The sequence below is a fragment of the Anomaloglossus baeobatrachus genome, chromosome 6 (genome assembly GCF_048569485.1).
Source record: "Anomaloglossus baeobatrachus isolate aAnoBae1 chromosome 6, aAnoBae1.hap1, whole genome shotgun sequence".
In the NCBI taxonomy this organism is placed as follows: Eukaryota; Metazoa; Chordata; class Amphibia; order Anura; family Aromobatidae; genus Anomaloglossus; species Anomaloglossus baeobatrachus.
In genome coordinates this window covers 401,662,513-401,683,426 of record NC_134358.1, presented here as the reverse complement: position 1 = coordinate 401,683,426, position 20,914 = coordinate 401,662,513, and the positions used below count along the sequence as shown (strand labels likewise).

The 20,914-nt window shown below is 49.5% G+C and overlaps 1 protein-coding gene across 1 annotated transcript in view; it reads left to right on the top strand.

The window, feature by feature from the left end:
* Positions 1-6,038: 6,038 nt before the first annotated feature.
* ANLN (anillin, actin binding protein) overlaps positions 6,039-20,914 on the top strand; it is a 158,670-nt gene continuing 143,794 nt past the window's right edge. The window contains exon 1 of the mRNA XM_075315129.1: positions 6,039-6,180. Coding sequence (XP_075171244.1) covers positions 6,163-6,180 — 18 coding nt within the window. The 5' untranslated portion in view covers positions 6,039-6,162. The remainder of the gene's footprint in view (positions 6,181-20,914) is intronic.

Sequence of the window (20,914 nt, the reverse complement as noted above, 5' to 3'; positions counted from 1 at the left end):
ACACCCCGTATCACTAATCTGTAAGTGAAAGTAAATAACCACAAACAGCCAAAAAATCCTTTATTTGAAATAAAATGCCCCCTCTTTCACCACTTTATTAACCCCCAAACACCCCTCCAGATCCAACGTAATAACACGAGGTCCAACGGCGATTCAGATCTGCTACGTCAAAGAGAGCATCATAGAACATGACTGCCAGCTGTGAGTGTAGAGAGAGCCGCAGCAATTAGAATGAACTGGGGTGAACCCCTCATGTCACAGCTACGGGTCCCGCAGTACGGCGTGTCGCAGCCGTGACATCACGGGTTCACCACTGTGAGGTTCAGGCCGCTACTGAAGTGAGTCCTGCCATCAGTGGTGCAGTCACTCACTTGAGTCCTCCAGCTGCGGCTAACTTCATTCGTGGCCTGATATGCGCTCACAGGTGGAAAACTCCAGCTGTGACAGCAAATCACCTGAGTAACGGCACCGCTGATCACATTGCTCACTTCAGTCACTCGAGTAACTTGCTGTCATAGGTGGAGGACTCCAGCTGTGGCCGCGGGTAACCTGAGTGATGTCACCACTAATAGTGCGACTCACTTCAGTTACTGCGTAGAGCTCACAGTAAGCAATCTTCTTCTATGGCACTCGCTGTAAGCGTCAGATGGATCGGTGCTGGAAGCGTCATGGGACCTTGTGTTGATTACGTCGGACCTGGAGGGGTGTTTGGGGGGTTAATAAAGTGGTGAAAAAGGGTGCTTTTTGTCTTTTATTTCAAATAAAGGATTTTTTGGATGTTTGTGTTTATTTACTTTCACTTACAGATTAGTAATGGGGGGTGTCTCATATACACCTGCCATGAGTAATCTAGGACTTAGTGGCAGCTATGGGTTGCCATTAACTCCTTATTACCTCGATTGCCACCGCACCAAGGTAATCGGGAATAGCCAGTAAAGTCCTGGGCCTGTCGCATCTAATGAATGCGGCAATTACAGGTGACTGCTGGCTGATATTTTTAGACTTGGGGTCTCCTAATCACGTGGGTTCCCTCAGCCTAAAAATGCCAGCTCTCAGCTATAAGGCTTTATCTTGGCTGGGTAACAAAATTGTGGGAACTGCAAGCCGTTTTTTAAATTATTTATTGTACTGTACGATGTGGTCACGCCCACCGGCGGCTGTGATTGGTTGCAGTCAGACAGCTGTCACTCAGCATGGGGGCATGTCTGACTGCAACCAATCACAGACAGGGGGAAGAATGGGTGCAGTGAATATGTAATGAAGCGGGTCAGGAAGAAGAATAAGAGGCCGCGAGAGAAGTGTGACAGCCACGTGCGCCGAGGATCGGTGAGTATGTAGTGCTTGGAGAGAGAGAGAGAAAGAGACAGAGAGACACTGTCATGCCAAAATCACTCCAGCATTGATTTTGTCATTCTGGAACTAAGTTGGTGAGCTGCATTTTTGTTGCCAAAACTGCGGGTAAAACGTATGCAAAACACAATTTGTAACAATGTGTTTTGCCATGCATTTTTCAACTGATCATTGAGTTCAATGGGTGACAAATGTTGACAGAAACGCAAGAAATAGTTAAATTATGATTTTATTATTACACGCTTCGGAGATGTGTTCTCCAAAACGCGTAGTAATAATCATGATTTAACCATTACTGCTGACCATCTTCTTACGACAGCGCGGGAGTCCACTTCTATTTGAACTTTTGACGCTGATCTCCTCGTGGTGTCTGCTGCAGCCGTTACCTACACGCTTTCTATAGCAGTTGTGACTATTTTCACAACTACATCAGGTGAGCACATATGACATTACTTGCCATCGTTCTTACGCTATTACCCTATTAGCATCTTTTGTCTTTTCAGTTATCCTTTATATTATGGTACTAGGGAAAAGCACATCTGAGTAGGATCACTGGATAACAGAGCAGTAACCATTTATTATTAAGCTATGTGCGCACGTGTGCGCTCTGCACCGCACCTAAAAGGTGCGCAGCTGAAAAGCTCCGTTCTGAAGCGCTTGGTGCCGACAGAGAACGTGCGCTCTGCATGCAGCTCCTGCCATAGACAGAGCAGGGGCTGCCGGGAAAGCGCACGGAAGAAGTGACATGTCACTTCTTAGAACGTGCGCTTCGGGCAGCAGCCGAAGCGCTGCGCTCTAAGACGCCACGTGCGCACGGCCCCTGCCCAATCTCCATAGATTATGCAGGGGACGCAGGACGCATGCAGTTACGCTGCGCTACAAAGCGCAGCGTAACTGCATGTAATTACGCAACGTGCGCACATAGCGTTAAGGCCCCGTCACACTAAGCAACATCGCTAGCAACATCGCTGCTAACGAACAACTTTTGTGACGTTGCTAGCGATGTTGCTGTGTGTGACATCCAGCAACAACCTGGCCCCTGCTGTGAGGTCGTTGCTGAATGTCCTGGGCCATTTTTTAGTTGTTGCTGTCCCGCTGTGAAGCGCACATCGCTGTGTGTGACAGCGAGACAGCAACAACTAAATGTGCAGGCAGCAGGAGCCGGCTTCTGCGGAGGCTGGTAACCAATGTAAACATTGGGTAACCAAGAAGCCCTGTCCTTGGTTACCCGATATTTACCTTTGTTACCACCCTCCGCCGCTCTCACTGTCAGTGCCGGCTCCTGCTGTGTGCACATTTAGCTGCAGCACACATCGGGTTAATTAACCCGATGTGTGCTGTAACTAGGAGAGCAAGGAGCCAGCGCTAAGCATTGTGCGCTGCTCCCTGCTCTGTGCACATTTAGCTGCAGCACACATCGGGTAATTAACCCGATGTGTGCTGTAACTAGGAGAGCAGGGAGCCAGCGCTCAGTGTGCGCTGCTCCCTGCTCTCTGCACGTGTAGCTCCGTGCGGTGGTAACCAAGGTAAATATCGGGTTGGTTACCCGATATTTACCTTAGTTACCAAGCGCAGCATCTTCCACGCGGCGCTGGGGGCTTGTCACTGGTTGCTGGTGAGCTCACCAGCAACTTGTGTAGCGACGCTCCAGCGATCCCTGCCAGGTCAGGTTGCTGGTGGGATCGCTGGAGCGTCGCAGTGTGACATCTCACCAGCAACCTCCTAGCAACTTACCAGCGATCCCTATCGTTGTTGGGATCGCTGGTAAGTTGCTTAGTGTGACTGGACCTTTAGGTTATGTTATACAATGTAACAGAACCAAGCTGTTTATAGAGCTGGGCAGACTGCGCCATTCCTGAGTGTATTCTTGAGTGTTTGATCTGGGATCACTGCAGACAATAGCAGGATGTGGTCGACTCGCTGATTAGTGGCTCTGCCTGAACCATAGAGATACTATGGAATACACCGCCCAAGTGATCACCCTGCACTACACGTACAATCATATAGATCATTGATTCCCAATCTCCAGTCCTCATGGACAACATATCATGTAGGGTTTCCTTAGTATTGTACAGATGTGAGAACATATGGCAATTTCTGATACCTTGATAATTCCATACTGTGCAGTACTAAGGAAATCCTGAAAATATGATCTGCTGCGGGCATGAAGATCGAGGTTAGATAACATAAACCAGCAATTCCCGAACACTTAGAAACCCCTCACAGATATTGACCACACGATGGCTACAAAATACAAAAAAAAACAGAACCCCAAAGCTTTCATACTTTTGACTTACGGTATGTGTGGTGGATTTAATATGGAAGAAGTCACATTCATGTAAAGGCAACTGAATAAGAATGCAGTGTGCAGTATTGCCACCCCTGATGTGATATATGGATATGTATTGAAGATTAACAATAGGCACATGTAACTGAAGGAGCCATGTGTCCACAATTTAAAGGGGTTGTCCATGTTTATCACCCACTAAGGCTATGTGCCCACGCTGTGGAAAATGCGCGGAATTTTGCCACGGATTTCTCGCGGAAAAGCCGCGGATTTCCTAAAAATCTGCAGCTCAGGCACTTCCCAGCCATTTCTATGGCATTTTGGAAATGCTGTGCCCACGCTGCGGATTTTTCCGCAGCGGATTTCGTGCGGATTTTGATCCGGAAAAATCTGCAACATGTCAATTATTGTTGCGGATTTTCATCCGGATTTTGGCTTTAAAATTGGGAAAAAAAAAATTAAAATCCGCACCTTTGAAAAGGTGCGGATTTTGCGGGAAAGCTGCGGATTTTGATGCAGAAAAATCCGCAGCTACATTCTCCCGTGGACACATAGCCAAAGGCTGCTTTCACACCTCCGGTTTCAGCAGACCCGGCCAATCCGGCTCTAAAACCTATGCAACGGATGCGGTGACAAAACCACATCCTTTGCATAAGTTTTTTACATGCGGCCCGTCCGGTTTTTGCCGCTTGCGGCAGGCTACTGAGCATGCGCAGTGGAAAAAAACGCATGCAGCGTCTATTGGCATGCATTGCAAATTGCACCGCATTGGCCAGTTGCGCCGCAATGCGGTTTTTTTTTGCTGGACAAAAAAACATGCCAGGCAACGTTCCATCCGGCCTCCACATTGGCTAAATCTGCCGCATGCGGCAAAAAACGGACGGAATGCAAGATCATGCGGCACAATACGGCACTAATGTAAGTCTATGCAAAAAAACTGCAACCAGCGGCAAAAAAAAAAAAAACGGTTGCGTTTTTTCTACAAAGCGCCGGATTGTGCCGCACAGGAAAAACCGGATGTGTGAAAGCAGCCTAACTGCACACTTGTGACTGAGGATTCTGCGGTGCTGGTGGTGAGGCCGGCGGTCATGTGACCCCAGTAGTGATGGGAAATCTAGTTCATTTTGGTGATTAGTTCACCATGAACTAGTTCACTGAAAATATTAGTTCAAAAGATTAGCTCATTTAGTTCAGTATTTCTCTCCACCCTATCCTGTGAGGAGCTGACAGGAAATGCATCATGTGACCTGTGAACTAAATGAACTATATGATCTGCTGAACTAAATGTTCTACTGAGAATGAATCAGGACAGCCTAGTTCAGTCTGATGCATGTCACTGAGCCCAGCAGCGCCCCATGTGGTAGTGTAGAGTACTGACCCATAATGAATGTGTATGAGGGAGCTGAGGAGCAGTTCAGCAGCCACCATTTTGAGAACAGAACAGGAGCCAGTGGTAACGATTTTAGCAAGACTGATCTAGGCTACAGGAGGCTGATCCCATCACACAGACAGGTGAGGGGCATGAACCACACACACACTCTCTCATACACACATATGAGCTGTGTCTGTCTACTGTGCAATTTCAGTTTTGTATTAATATTATTATTACTATTATATTTGATGTGTGGTCTAGTGTTTTACTACCTCCTTTTCCTGCATCAGGCGCTATAAAGAGCCAGTGTGAGAGCAGGAGCCTCCTGGAGCTGTAGAGGATCACTGTCTCCTCACACTGCTGTTTAGTTCATAATGAACTAATCTCTGTCAGGATGGTGATAGATGAACTAGTTCACTCTGAGGAGTAGTTCATTTTGAACTACTCACTCACGAACTACCCATCACTAGACGCCAGCAGCTATGCGATATGGAAACAACCGGCCGCGTTCCGACTACACGTGCGCAGTCTCGCTCAACTCACTTGTATTGCACGTGTAGTCGGATTCTTACAGGGTCACATGACCGCCGGCCTCACCACCGGAGAGTCGTCAGTGAGCAGACCGGCTGAAGTCTGGGGTCTGCATTAGATTTCTGACGGGTTCTGTGTCCAATCAGTTCCTAATTTTTGCAGATTTTCGGGACACACTTTGCATCTTCCACATGTAGTCACAGCAGTCAGTGCAATCTTCTCAGACAAGCAGTGTGCACAGCCTGTATGGTGCGTGCCTCAGTGCTGTCTGCTCTGCATATGGAGAGACAACACCCTCAGACGGACCAGTGCAGTCTCCACGTCCGCACTGAGCGCACTCCTCCCTACCCATAAACCCGTGCGGTCTGTGCTCCAGTCCACAGATGACTCTACGCTCCTCCCACCCAGTGCACCATGTGACTGCAGCAGTGAGCGCGGAAGTCACAGAAACACTCCTAAAACTGACCAATCGGAACTTTCCCCAACCCATCCCGTGTCACGTGACCGCCAGGTAGGCGCGGCGGGCGAAATTCGAAATTTTGAACCGTTTGCGTAAACAGCTAGCGACAGAGAAGCTGGTGACCGAGCCACCGCCGCACATCGTCCGCACAGCCGCCCAGACATGGACCCGTTCACCGAGGTGAGTAGTGCGGCAACACGGGTGCCGCGCCATGTGTACAGCGGCTGTACCCGCACGCATTGCCGCAGAGCCGCGGTCTCCACTCCCATCTTTGTCTTCGGTTTCTCTGTCCTTTCTCACACTACAAGTCTCAGCATTCCCGTCAGCCATAGGCTGCAGTTTGGGGGTCCTATATTTATACAGCTCGTGCCATTCATTACACTGGAGACTGCAGGGCTCGGGGTTTGATTATTTCTCTCCATTGACACCAGTAAGGAGTGATAGACTTGGTTCACACTGTATTGTTTGCGTCATTTGTTTAAATAAAGTTAGTTTTAGTCAACACAAAAGCAGCAAAAAGCAGCTGTTTTTTCACTCTTCATTGCTTTCAATGGTGGGAAAAAGCAGCAAAACCGCTGAAAGAATTGACCTGCTGCTTCTATCAAAAACGCAGCATATTTCCATCAGGAAATAAAAAGTGTGTGTGTATGAGATTTGTGGACTCTCAGGTTTTGCTGGTACTATACAAAGCAGCTTTTAATTTGCATAAAACACTAGCGCTGCCTTGGTTCCCCAGTGCTGCAGTGAGGGCACTGGCCATAGTGCGCACGGGTGTGGAGGCAGTGAGGGCACTGGCCATAGTGCGCACGGGTGTGGAGGCAGTGAGGGCACTGGCCATAGTGTGCACAGGTGTGGAGGCAGTGAGGGCACTGGCCATAGTGCGCACGGGTGTGGAGGCAGTGAGGGCACTGGCCATAGTGCGCACGGGTGTGGAGGCAGTGAGGGCACTGGCCATAGTGCGCACGGGTGTGGAGGCAGTGAGGGCACTGGCCATAGTGCGCACGGGTGTGGAGGCAGTGAGGGCACTGGCCATAGTGCGCGCGGGTGTGGAGGCAGTGAGGGCACTGGCCATAGTGCGCGCGGGTGTGGAGGCAGTGAGGGCACTGGCCATAGTGCGCGCGGGTGTGGAGGCAGTGAGGGCACTGGCCATAGTGCGCGCGGGTGTGGAGGCAGTGAGGGCACTGGCCATAGTGCGCGCGGGTGTGGAGGCAGTGAGGGCACTGGCCATAGTGCGCGCGGGTGTGGAGGCAGTGAGGGCACTGGCCATAGTGCGCGCGGGTGTGGAGGCAGTGAGGGCACTGGCCATAGTGCGCGCGGGTGTGGAGGCAGTGAGGGCACTGGCCATAGTGCGCGCGGGTGTGGAGGCAGTGAGGGCACTGGCCATAGTGCGCGCGGGTGTGGAGGCAGTGAGGGCACTGGCCATAGTGCGCGCGGGTGTGGAGGCAGTGAGGGCACTGGCCATAGTGAGCACGGGTGTGGAGGCAGTGAGGGCACTGGCCATAGTGCGCACGGGTGTGGAGGCAGTGAGGGCACTGGCCATAGTGCGCACGGGTGTGGAGGCAGTGAGGGCACTGGCCATAGTGCGCACGGGTGTGGAGGCAGTGAGGGCACTGGCCATAGTGCGCACGGGTGTGGAGGCAGTGAGGGCACTGGCCATAGTGCGCACGGGTGTGGAGGCAGTGAGGGCACTGGCCATAGTGCGCACGGGTGTGGAGGCAGTGAGGGCACTGGCCATAGTGCGCACGGGTGTGGAGGCAGTGAGGGCACTGGCCATAGTGCGCACGGGTGTGGAGGCAGTGAGGGCACTGGCCATAGTGCGCACGGGTGTGGAGGCAGTGAGGGCACTGGCCATAGTGCGCACGGGTGTGGAGGCAGTGAGGGCACTGGCCATAGTGCGCACGGGTGTGGAGGCAGTGAGGGCACTGGCCATAGTGCGCACGGGTGTGGAGGCAGTGAGGGCACTGGCCATAGTGCGCACGGGTGTGGAGGCAGTGAGGGCACTGGCCATAGTGCGCACGGGTGTGGAGGCAGTGAGGGCACTGGCCATAGTGCGCACGGGTGTGGAGGCAGTGAGGGCACTGGCCATAGTGCGCACGGGTGTGGAGGCAGTGAGGGCACTGGCCATAGTGCGCACGGGTGTGGAGGCAGTGAGGGCACTGGCCATAGTGCGCACGGGTGTGGAGGCAGTGAGGGCACTGGCCATAGTGCGCACGGGTGTGGAGGCAGTGAGGGCACTGGCCATAGTGCGCACGGGTGTGGAGGCAGTGAGGGCACTGGCCATAGTGCGCACGGGTGTGGAGGCAGTGAGGGCACTGGCCATAGTGCGCACGGGTGTGGAGGCAGTGAGGGCACTGGCCATAGTGCGCACGGGTGTGGAGGCAGTGAGGGCACTGGCCATAGTGCGCACGGGTGTGGAGGCAGTGAGGGCACTGGCCATAGTGCGCACGGGTGTGGAGGCAGTGAGGGCACTGGCCATAGTGCGCACGGGTGTGGAGGCAGTGAGGGCACTGGCCATAGTGCGCACGGGTGTGGAGGCAGTGAGGGCACTGGCCATAGTGCGCACGGGTGTGGAGGCAGTGAGGGCACTGGCCATAGTGCGCACGGGTGTGGAGGCAGTGAGGGCACTGGCCATAGTGCGCACGGGTGTGGAGGCAGTGAGGGCACTGGCCATAGTGCGCACGGGTGTGGAGCCAGTGAGGGCACTGGCCATAGTGCGCACGGGTGTGGAGGCAGTGAGGGCACTGGCCATAGTGCGCACGGGTGTGGAGGCAGTGAGGGCACTGGCCATAGTGCGCACGGGTGTGGAGGCAGTGAGGGCACTGGCCATAGTGCGCACGGGTGTGGAGGCAGTGAGGGCACTGGCCATAGTGCGCACGGGTGTGGAGGCAGTGAGGGCACTGGCCATAGTGCGCACGGGTGTGGAGGCAGTGAGGGCACTGGCCATAGTGCGCACGGGTGTGGAGCCAGTGAGGGCACTGGCCATAGTGCGCACGGGTGTGGAGCCAGTGAGGGCACTGGCCATAGTGCGCACGGGTGTGGAGCCAGTGAGGGCACTGGCCATAGTGCGCACGGGTGTGGAGCCAGTGAGGGCACTGGCCATAGTGCGCACGGGTGTGGAGCCAGTGAGGGCACTGGCCATAGTGCGCACGGGTGTGGAGGCAGTGAGGGCACTGGCCATAGTGCGCACGGGTGTGGAGGCAGTGAGGGCACTGGCCATAGTGCGCACGGGTGTGGAGGCAGTGAGGGCACTGGCCATAGTGCGCACGGGTGTGGAGGCAGTGAGGGCACTGGCCATAGTGCGCACGGGTGTGGAGGCAGTGAGGGCACTGGCCATAGTGCGCACGGGTGTGGAGGCAGTGTGGGCACTGGTGTGGAGGACGTTGCGCCCATGTATAAAGGGATTGTGTGGTTTCCTGGTGTAATCTCCCATTTTCTAGCCGTCAGCACTTTGTTTTCATCGTTATTGTCGGTGCTCTAATGTTATGGCATTCTACAGGTAATCGGCGAGGCCACCGAGATCATTTATTGGTAACGAGTGATCACTACGATGCCTGGGTGCGCTTTACTAGGCTGCGCTCACATCAGCGGTATTTTGCCGCAAAACCGGATCCATCACAAATGCGTTTCAGCTCCATTCATTTCCCATGGAATCACGGCAACATGCGGTTGCTTGTGTCGCTTGTGACCGCATCCTGCCATGTCTCCATTGGAGGTGAATTGAGCTGAAACACATTTGTACCAGATCTGGCCCTGCGGGAAAATACTGCTGATGTGAGCGGCGCCTAAAGCAGATTAGACACTCAGACAACCTCAACTTGAGTAATGAGTAATATGGAAGTCACTGAGTGGGCAATTTGGCTCTTCGCCTATGTACAGCCAGCCATAAACAGCATTTCCAGGTGAGGGCTGAGTTTTTTTCTTTTGGGAACACAGTATATCTGAAAACGTTGTTTTTACCCCCACTGAGCGCCATTCAGAGACTGCAAATGGTTCTTACTGGGGTTCCTGCTCACATCATTCAGTGAAGCGAGCCTGTGCTTTGTGGTCGCTGTTAAATGGCAACACATCTGAGCACCCTCAATACTCAGCCACGCACTGCATACCCAAGCTCGATGTAGTGGCGAGCACACTCGCTCATCATTAGTTATTGGCTGCAGCACTGTACTGTTATCCGCTGAATTTCCCCTGTAGCTGGGGCCAGTTCACCAGCTTCAGTTACAGAGGAAAAACAGATTTAAAAAAAAATGTATATTTAAAAGTTGAAATTCCCTCCCAAGTCTGCCATGGCTTTATGGGATCAAATGAGTCCAAAAGAAAAACTGTTGATCAAAATCTTTTTGCATTCTTTAAAGGCTGGAGGTGTGTGTCTCTGTGCGCGCGTGTCTCTGTGCGCGCGTGTCTCTGTGCGCGCGTGTCTCTGTGCGCGCGTGTCTTACTCACGTGAGGATCGCATCGCCCAGATCAACCGGCTGCTCTCCTGACAGAAGCGGGTCAGCTTCATGTATTTCTATGCAGCTGACCTGCTCCTGTCCAGAGAGCGGCCGCGATATTATGGTCACGTGAGTCACACACAAGTGTGATTCAGCCTAAAAGCGATGTACTTATTTACACAGGTATACATCCATTACCATGATTATCCTCCAAGGAAACATTAGATCTACACGGCATATAAAAGGACACATATATATGTAGGCAGAAAGGAATTCCATATGTGAGTCCAGTTTACATGACATGACCACATTTATTCACAATATGCATCGAACAGCATGACGCATTTATTCCATCTAATAATTTCTCCAAAGCCTTTTTAAACTGAGATAATTTGAAGTGCGATATACATCATTATTCCTTCAATACCAGAAATGCTCAGTTCCGGAGCTGCTCCGTCTTCTAATAGTGGCTGGGTACTGCACATCCACCCCCTCTCTATTTGAATAGAGGCAGACAGTACCCGTCCGCGGCCGCTATCAGAAGAAGGAGCAGCTGCGGAGCTGAGAATTCTCGTCCCTCTGCTGCTGCCAACGGTGCTGAGAACAGCTGATCAGCGGATGTGCAGGGTGTCAGACCCCAGCTCACCAGATATTGATGATTTATCCAAAGGATAGGCCATTAATGTAAAAGTAGTGGACAACCTCTTTAATTGCATCATTCCACATGCTTTTTTGCCTTTACAGAAATGCCTCTTTATTAACAAGTCTTGGGGTATGACCGCACTTTTCGTTTTTACCTGCGTTTCCACAGCGTTTTCATGCCAAAAGGCATGCGTTTTGGTTTTCCATGATTAGTCTATGGAAAATGTAGATTTCCTGTCCGCACTTTGCGTTTTAAAAAGCTGCGTTTAATTTGCATAATTTGTGGCCAAAACCATGCGTTCAAAGAAGCAGCATGTCAATTGTTTTTGCCATTTCTGCTACGTTTTGCTAACATTGAAGTCAATGAGAAGTATCAAAAAGCAACAAACATCAAAATTCTAGTGTTTTACATGCTTTTAGGTACAGAAACACTGCGTTTTTACCTTCAAAACGCATGCTTTTCAGACATTAAAATGATGGAATATTATGTCCCTTTACACATACACATAGTCCGACAATTAAATTATTGAAAATTATGATTTTATTGCTATTTTAGCAATAAATATTATAAAACCGGTATAATTTCATGAAATATAACTATATTCTTAAATAATTCAAAAATTGTTTTTCTTTTTTTTTCCTTTTTTCATTCTGTTTGACTATTTAATCTTTATTTACCAGTGTCTTGATGTTCAAAACGCATCTGTCAAAACGCAAGGGAAAAAGCATGTAAAAAGCTCTGAAAACGCATCTAAAACGCGGTAAATACGCATGCGTTTTTAGCGCTAAATTTCTGAAAAAGGCAACTTTGGCTAAATCAATTAAGGCCAAAACGTGCGTTTAAAACTGCATGTAGGACGACGCAAAGTGCGGTCATAGCCTTAAAGGGGTTTCAGATAGATCCATAGGCTGCGGTAGCTAAGAAAATACAGTTAGGTCCAGAAATATTTGGACAGTGACACAATTTTCGCGAGTTGGGCTCTGCATGCCACCACATTGGATTTGAAATGAAACCTCTACAACAGAATTCAAGTGCAGATTGTAACGTTTAATTTGAAGGTTTGAACAAAAATATCTGATAGAAATTGTAGGAATTGTACACATTTCTTTACAAACACTCCACATTTTAGGAGGTCAAAAGTAATTGGACAAATAAACCAAACCCAAACAAAATATTTTTATTTTCAATATTTTGTTGCGAATCCTTTGGAGGCAATCACTGCCTTAAGTCTGGAACCCATGGACATCACCAAACGCTGGGTTTCCTCCTTCTTAATGCTTTGCCAGGCCTTTACAGCCGCAGCCTTCAGGTCTTGCTTGTTTGTGGGTCTTTCCGTCTTAAGTCTGGATTTGAGCAAGTGAAATGCATGCTCAATTGGGTTAAGATCTGGTGATTGACTTGGCCATTGCAGAATGTTCCACTTTTTTGCACTCATGAACTCCTGGGTAGCTTTGGCTGTATGCTTGAGGTCATTGTCCATCTGTACTATGAAGCGCCGTCCGATCAACTTTGCGGCATTTGGCTGAATCTGGGCTGAAAGTATATCCCGGTACACTTCAGAATTCATCCGGCTACTCTTGTCTGCTGTTATGTCATCAATAAACACAAGTGACCCAGTGCCATTGAAAGCCATGCATGCCCATGCCATCACGTTGCCTCCACCATGTTTTACAGAGGATGTGGTGTGCCTTGGATCATGTGCCGTTCCTTTTCTTCTCCAAACTTTGTCTCATCTGTCCATAGAATACTTTTCCAGAACTGAGCTGGCTTCATGAGGTGTTTTTCAGCAAATTTAACTCTGGCCTGTCTATTTTTGGAATTGATGAATGGTTTGCATCTAGATGTGAACCCTTTGTATTTACTTTCATGGAGTCTTCTCTTTACTGTTGACTTAGAGACAGATACACCTACTTCACTGAGAGTGTTCTGGACTTCAGTTGATGTTGTGAACGGGTTCTTCTTCACCAAAGAAAGTATGCGGCGATCATCCACCACTGTTGTCATCCATGGACGCCCAGGCCTTTTTGAGTTCCCAAGCTCACTAGTCAATTCCTTTTTTCTCAGAATGTACCCGACTGTTGAGTTTGCTACTCCAAGCATGTCTGCTATCTCTGTGATGGATTTTTTATTTTTTTTCAGCCTCAGGATGTTCTGCTTCACCTCAATTGAGAGTTTCTTAGACCGCATGTTGTCTGGTCACAGCAACAGCTTCCAAATGCAAAACCACACACCTGTAATCAACCCCAGACCTTTCAACTACTTCATTGATTACAGGTTAACGAGGGAGATGCCTTCAGAGTTAATTGCAGCCCTTTTACAGAGGATGTGGTGTGCCTTGGATCATGTGCCGTTCCCTTTCTTCTCCAAACTTTTTTCTTCCCATCATTCTGGTACAGGTTGATCTTTGTCTCATCTGTCCATAGAATACTTTTCCAGAACTGAGCTGGCTTCATGAGGTGTTTTTCAGCAAATTTAACTCTGGCCTGTCTATTTTTGAAATTGATGAATGGTTTGCATCTAGATGTGAACCCTTTGTATTTACTTTCATGGAGTCTTCTCTTTACTGTTGACTTAGAGACAGATACACCTACTTCACTGAGTGTTCTGGACTGCAGTTGATGTTGTGAACGGGTTCTTCTTCACCAAAGAAAGTATGCGGCGATCATCCACCACTGTTGTCATCCGTGGACGCCCAGGCCTTTTTGAGTTCCCAAGCTCACCAGTCAATTCCTTTTTCCTCAGAATGTACCCGACTGTTGATTTTGCTACTCCAAGCATGTCTGCTATCTCTCTGATGGATTTTTTTCTTTTTTTTTTCAGCCTCAGGATGTTCTGCTTCACCTCAATTGAGAGTTCCGTAGACCGCATGTTGTCTGGTCACAGCAACAGCTTCCAAATGCAAAACCACACACCTGTAATCAACCCCAGACCTTTTAACTACTTCATTGATTACAGGTTAACGAGGGAGACGCCTTCAGAGTTAATTGCAGCCCTTAGAGTCCCTTGTCCAATTACTTTTGGTCCCTTGAGAAAGAGGAGGCTATGCATTACAGAGCTATGATTCCTAAACCCTTTCTCCGATTTGGATGTGAAAATTCTCATATTGCAGCTGGTAGTGTGCACTTTCAGCCCATATTATATATATAATTGTATTTCTGAACATGTTTTTGTAAACAGCTAAAATAACAAAACTTGTGTCACTGTCCAAATATTTCTGGACCTAACTGTAAGTGTATTAAAGAGAAGCTGACAGCTGATAGGTGCTCCCTATCCGTGGGCAGCAAGTATCAGCCACTGGCTGTACAATCACAGCTATATGTTTGACTCTGAAACACTGCAGCATTGCAGAGAAAGACGTAAGGTCCCGTCACACATAGTGATGTCGTTAGCGAGATCGCTGAAACATCACAGGTTTTTGTGACGCAACAGCGATCTCGCTACGTGTGACACATAGCAACGACCAACCCCCGTTGTAATATCGCCGATCGTACCTGAACATCCTGGTTCATTTTTTGATCGTTGGTGTGTGCCGCCCCTGCAGTGGTCGAACTGCTCGGATCCGGGGTTTGCTGTGGCTCGAGGGTCTCCGGACCCAGGGGCTTACGGCCAATTCAAATGAAAAAGGAATATTTACAGGGGATAAGAGTTTGTGACGCCACCCTTGGTTCGCGGTAAGGGGAGTACCCGGGGGAGATGGAGTGGGGCAGCCAGATGATGTTCCCTCCACGGGTAGGGGAGGCCCCGGGACTCAGGATGTTGGAGGTATAGGGTAGCGTGGTGCAGATTGGAAGCAGGGGAGGACAGCGTACTCAATTAGGCAGTGTTGGTAGTGATGCGTCCGCAAAGCAAACTCTGACACAAAGGTAAACCAAGTCTCTGGGTGCCGTTGCCACTTCAGGGGAGCTTGTCCAGGCGTCCGCTCTCTTTGGTATTGCTAGTGATCTGTACCTTGCCTCCATGCACTGTATTTTAGATGTTCTAAGTGACCCCTATGCTTGAAGCTGTCGTGGTCCCACTCCCCACTGTTAAGTAGTGAAGCTGTGCTCTCAATGGCTGATACTTGGGATTTCAGTGGGCCGCATAAACTGGAAAGCCCTATCCCCCTCGTTGTGTTTATGCCTTAGATCTCTGAGCTCTTGGGGAAAGTTTATAAACAGACTTTCTTCCACTATCAGGTTGCGTGAAGCTACTCCCTGAACTAGGGTCCAGTACCCCGCTGTGCTCAGTACCGGTTCGTTACTAAGTACTCCGGTGCCGACCGTTCCCCTAAACTAAGCCTGGCACCTTTCTCCAATACCCTGCGACCGGGTCTCCGACTCCTTCGGTCCCAGACCACAGTCTGCGACCTAGCTAATGTCTTCCAGGGAGCTCCAACTCCCCCTAGCTCCTCACTCTCTGAGGGCTACCACTCAACTTACTCTGCCCCTCCCACCAGTGTGCCTGAACCCCTAGGTGGGTGGCCCTGTTCCAGCTAGATCATCCACTGGTGTGCCTGACAGGGTGTGGTGTGAGGTGTAACTAGGATTTGCATGCTGATGGAGCAATACCAAAAGTTAGGATCCCAGAACCATGGGGGGTTGAGTCCTGCACCAAAAGATAAGAGTGCTGTACCCTGTGACACCCTGACTAGTTCAGGTGCGTCACAGGTGTCCTGCTGGGCAGCATGCATCGCTGTGTTTGACGCCATAATGACAAGCGACCTCATTGGCGACTCAGAACTCAGCAAAGATGGTGTGCTTTTGCTTTGTCTTTTAAACGCCCCCTCAGCTGCGATTGGTGGTCACAACTGCGTTATGATTGGGTGACCTTGCCATAAAGAAGGCAACGTATTAGCGCTTCCATCCTTTGTTCCTGAGTGTGTGCAGGTCAGCTATCAATTTATATGGGATCATAACCATATTCTGCATTGTGCTCATTGTGCAACAAAGGAAGGAAGTGCTACTGTGTTGCCTTCTAATGGCAAACGCGCCCAATCCGAGAATGACAGTGCTGCAGTAGTGGCCACCAATCGGAGCTAAGGGGCGTGGAAAAGGCAATGCAATGGCACGCCTGGGTGGAAACACTACGCCTCTATCGAGGTTTGAGTCGTCAGAGTAGCTGCTGTGTGACAGGGTCAGATCGCTGTATCGTTGCTGCGTCGTTAATTGGATCTGCCTGTTTGCCAGCTCACTAGCGACAATGTTGCGACGTACCAGCGGTCCTGACGAGGTCGTATTGTTGTCGGGATCACTGGAATGTCGCTACGTGTAATAGGAACCTTGGTTTAAAAGCCATGTTGGACCAAGCTGTGCTGTGGACTAGTCGGGCAAGTTGATCTCCAGCAGCTTATCGCCACCTGCTGTCTTTGAGTGACAGGTCTGTGTATAAAGGTGGTGTCACACACAGCGACGGCGACAACGACGTCGCTGCTACGTCACCATTTTCTGTGATGTAGCAGCGACGTCCCGTCGCTGTGTGTGACATCCAGCAACGAGCTGGCCCCTGCTGTGAGGTCGCCGCTCGTTGCTGAATGTCCTGCTTCATTTTTTGCTTGTTGCTCTCCCGCTGTGAAGCACACATCGCTGTGTGTGACAGCGAGAGAGCGACGAAAGGAAGCGAGCAGGGAGCCGGCGTCTGGCAGCCTGTGGTAAGCTGTAACCACGGTAAACATCGGGTAACCAAGAAGCCCTTTCCTTGGTTACCCGATATTTACATTAGTTACTAACACCGCGCTCTCACGCTGCCAGTGCCGGCTCCCTGCTCCCTGCACACATAGCTGGAGTACACATCGGGTTAATTACCCGATGTGTACTCCAGCTACGTGAGCAGGGAGCCGGCACTGGCAGCGTGAGAGCACACCGCTTAGCGCTGGCTCCCTGCTCACGGAGCCGGAGTACACATCGGGTAATTAACCCGATGTGTACCCTGGCTAGGAAAGCAGGGAGCCAGCGCTAAGCGGTGTGCGCTGTTAACCAAGGTAAATATCGGGTAATGGTTACCCGATATTTACCTTAGTTACCAAGTGCAGCATGGCTTCCACAGCGATGCGTGTCGTTATGATCGCTGCTGCGTCGCTGTGTTTGACTGATAAGCAGCGATCATAACAGCGACTTACTAGGTCGCTGTTGCGTCACAGAAAATGGTGATGTAACAGCGACGTCGTCACTATGTGTGAACCCAGCTTAAGTGCGAATGTAGAAGAGACCTGTGACTCCAGGGCAGTGGGTGGAGATAAGCCGCTGGGAACACGCATGTCTGACTACTCTACAGCACGGCTTGGTCTCTGATAGCTTATAAAATGTCTTTCTCTGTAATGTTGCAGTGTTTCACAGTCAAACATACCTTTGTGAGGTCATACAGGCAGGGACTGGTACATGCTGCCCACAGATTGGGCAATATCTATCAGCCTCTCAGCGCCGGCCTTACCCTACTGCCCGGTCTCTGCTGTTTGTCTGCAGTGCTGATGTCAGTGGTCAGTGCTGCAGTCAGTCATGAGCTCAGTGGCTTTGCCCATGTAGTTAGAGAGCTGCTGAACTGACTGGCAAAAGAGCAAGCCCGGATGACAGCGGCAGGAATCTGGTAGACCAGTGCGTATAAATATATATACTTATTGTTATTTTGATACCGCTGAGAACCCATTAATCTGTTTTAGTATTGACCGACCCTTATGAAGTAAACTTTCACCCCTGGCTGGTATTGTCTTTTCATGATAGTAATTGTAAACTGCATTTCTATATTTTCTTTAGCTTTGCTGTGGTTGTCACATTTTGCTGTCTTGGCTAGTGTTATCTTATCCCAAACAGTCATAAAGTCCAAGAGCCTTTAATCACTTAACCCTTCCCCATCTGCTCTGTATAGGAGAATAACATTTCGGTTGATAGTGGTCTTTTGGCAGCATCTATATTATTATATTATACAAAGCAAAAATGAACTTAAAAAAAAATAATAATAAAATGTTTTTGTGACAATAATAAAATCCTGTCTTTAGATGCTGCGGTGTTCACTATACAGCCCACCAGTCTATGGCTGATAAGATCCGGTGGACATTAGAGCCCAGTTAGTCAAAGCCAATAAGACAGCCATACACATAAATAGAAACCCAGAAGTTTGTGTCCGGCGTTACATTTGTAGGCGTATTGCTCACCGGTCTGTTCATATATGAAATATTCTGGACATCATTAATAGGTATATAACTCTACAGGCAGCTTCTCCTCAGCTTGGAATGGCTGATAACAGTGTACACTAGTATTAATGAATCAAACAAATGGAGAGAAGGTGGGCTGTAGTCAGTTTAATACCTGGACTGATGTTGCCTGTTTTCCTTTTTATATGTTTGCCGCATAGTGGTCTGCGCTCTATCCTCCAGTGATCCTCGCGGTGGTCCTGTGTGTACTGGCAGACCTATGTCTGTATAGTGCAGCCCTATGAGCTCCTGGTGGAGACCCCTTGGGCATGTAGTATATTAATGTCCGCACCTTGTGCTGTAATAGATAAGGACTTTCCTGACAGTATTTTTTTCTTTTTCTGTCAGATATTTGCATTAGATATTTGACTGTCCTATTTAATGGTTAGCAACGTTCCCCTTACATGTTTCCCTTTGGCTATACGTTGCATGAATGCTGCTGTTTCTTTTTCAAAACTGTAAAAGTCATCTGCTGACTGTAACGCTCACTCATCTGTTCTTTCCATAATTGGAAGGAAGCGTTTATCGCTGCAGAAAACATATCGTCCATTATGGCAAGACTCCAGCAAATACTTGTGGAAAAATGCTCTGTTCAACGGCTCCACTAGCAAGCTACAGCATGAGGGCATGATGGAGTCAGCCAGACGTTGTCAAAGACAATTGAAATGTGGATATACACCGCGTGAATGTCACTATTGGGCTGTTCAAATAAAAATAGGTGCGGCAGCTCCTCACATTTTTCTGCAATGACTAAACTTTTTTTCTTTTAATTACATGGGATGGTTCTACATTGATCTAAGTGGAGCTTTTTAATACAAACTGATCCTGATAGCTGGTTGCAGACTGAATTGATGCAGATACAGATTGTCTAGTTAGAGATGAGAAACATTTTGCATTTTGATTTAAATAAAACTGCCTTGTACAGTAAAAAAAAAATCTACCTATAAAACATGTATACTAAAAGGCAACAAAGATCTTTTACTAGTCAAGCTACAAGTGTCAGCCATCAATCAGAAAAGATGGAGCTGCAGAGAGCAGCACCCAGGACGGATGATGGGATGAGGACTGTATCTCCCAGCAGCAAGCAGCTCAACTGTAGTCACAGATCGCGATGAGTTTTCAGCAATTGTTAAAAAAAACAAAAAAAACCCCAACAAATGCATAACATTTCCTTTTAGGTTTATGTGACACCCAGGGTTATGGGGTACTCTGTCCCGGGCAGTGTACAACTGGAAAATGTCACTTTGGTGGCCATTGCCCGGTTCCGTGCCCTGGGCCCTTTTTGTAAAAAAGTGTATTTACAGGGGAATAGATTAGTGTTCACACGTGACACCACTTGCGGTGTTGCGGCTATGTAGATGTAGCCGCCGCTGCACAATGTCCACTACTGGGGCTGGTGTTAAAGGCAGCCTGCATGTTAGACCCTCCGCAAAGGGTAGGTAAAGTGATGGGTGTCGGAAGAAGGTAGTCCACACAAGGGGTTCAGTGCAACTGGTTCTTTACTCACTTCCTGGTGGTAACTGGTCACCCGAGGCCAGCTGGTTTAATCTTCAGGTCCCCTTTGTTCCAGTGCCAGTGTAGTAATCTGGTGCCTTTTTACCCTGCACCTGTCTCTGCTTGGTAGGTGTCCCCGTCCGGTGGTTTTTCCACGTCAGTCCGTATGACGGTAGCGTGAACCCTGTGGGGTTGGAGTCTCTGGTCCTATCCTCGTCTCTCTCTTTGCTACTGAGTCTCGGATTTTTAGGGTCAGCGAGGTCCTTGATGGTCCCCTCGCTGTGCAGGTGTTATCAGGCCTGTCTGGAGCTTCTGCCTGACCTAGGATCCTGTACCCCATTGATGCGTAGTTCCGGGAGTACTCCACTGTACTCCACTGGCAACTACCCTCCTGGGCACCAGCTTACTGTCAACTCAGTCAGTGCGTCTCCTCACGTCCACCTACACTGCTCCTCTGACTACTCTGTACTTATTCACTACTGACCACAGTCTGCTCCTCCCACCTGGACAACTAGTGGACTGGACTGGCTCCACCTCTAGGCGGCCATCCATTGGTTCGACCCTAGCCTTGTACCATTGTATGGGAGATGTTGGGGGAAAACTGGGATTACCTGGAGTGTTTGTGTGTCCAGCACTGGTCTTCCGGGGCCCTAGGGGGTAAGCTCTGCATCCTCGTGGGGACGCAGAACCTTTTAGCACCCTGATGGCTTCAAAGACGCTACACGTAAGTTCTTAAATAATTTTAATTGGCAAATTATAGTCATTTTGTCTGATTCAATCCTGATAGTGTGACGCCCTGGACCCCCAGGGGTCACAGTACAGTAACACCACACGCACACCCCCTCCCCTGGCTAGGTGTCACCAGTCAAACAAAACCCTTGTTGCCTCCCTCCAGGGTCTGATGTCCACACCAGGTGGGGCGGTTGGCCCCACCCACCGAGGAGTTCACAGGCCTGGAGGCGGGAAAAGTAGTCAGTTGAGAGGAGTTAGTGAAGGAGTTCAGGAGTTGAGTTGTGTGGAAGTGAGAGGAGTAAAGACTGTGTGTCTGGGATGGAGCCCAGGCACAATCAGCAAGGTCGGCAGATGGTGGTGGCCGTCTGCAGGAGTTGGTGGAGGTCAGCGGAACTGTAGCATCGGCGTCGGGCGGTGGCCCGCTGGTACTGAACCGGGGAGCAGATTGAAGCC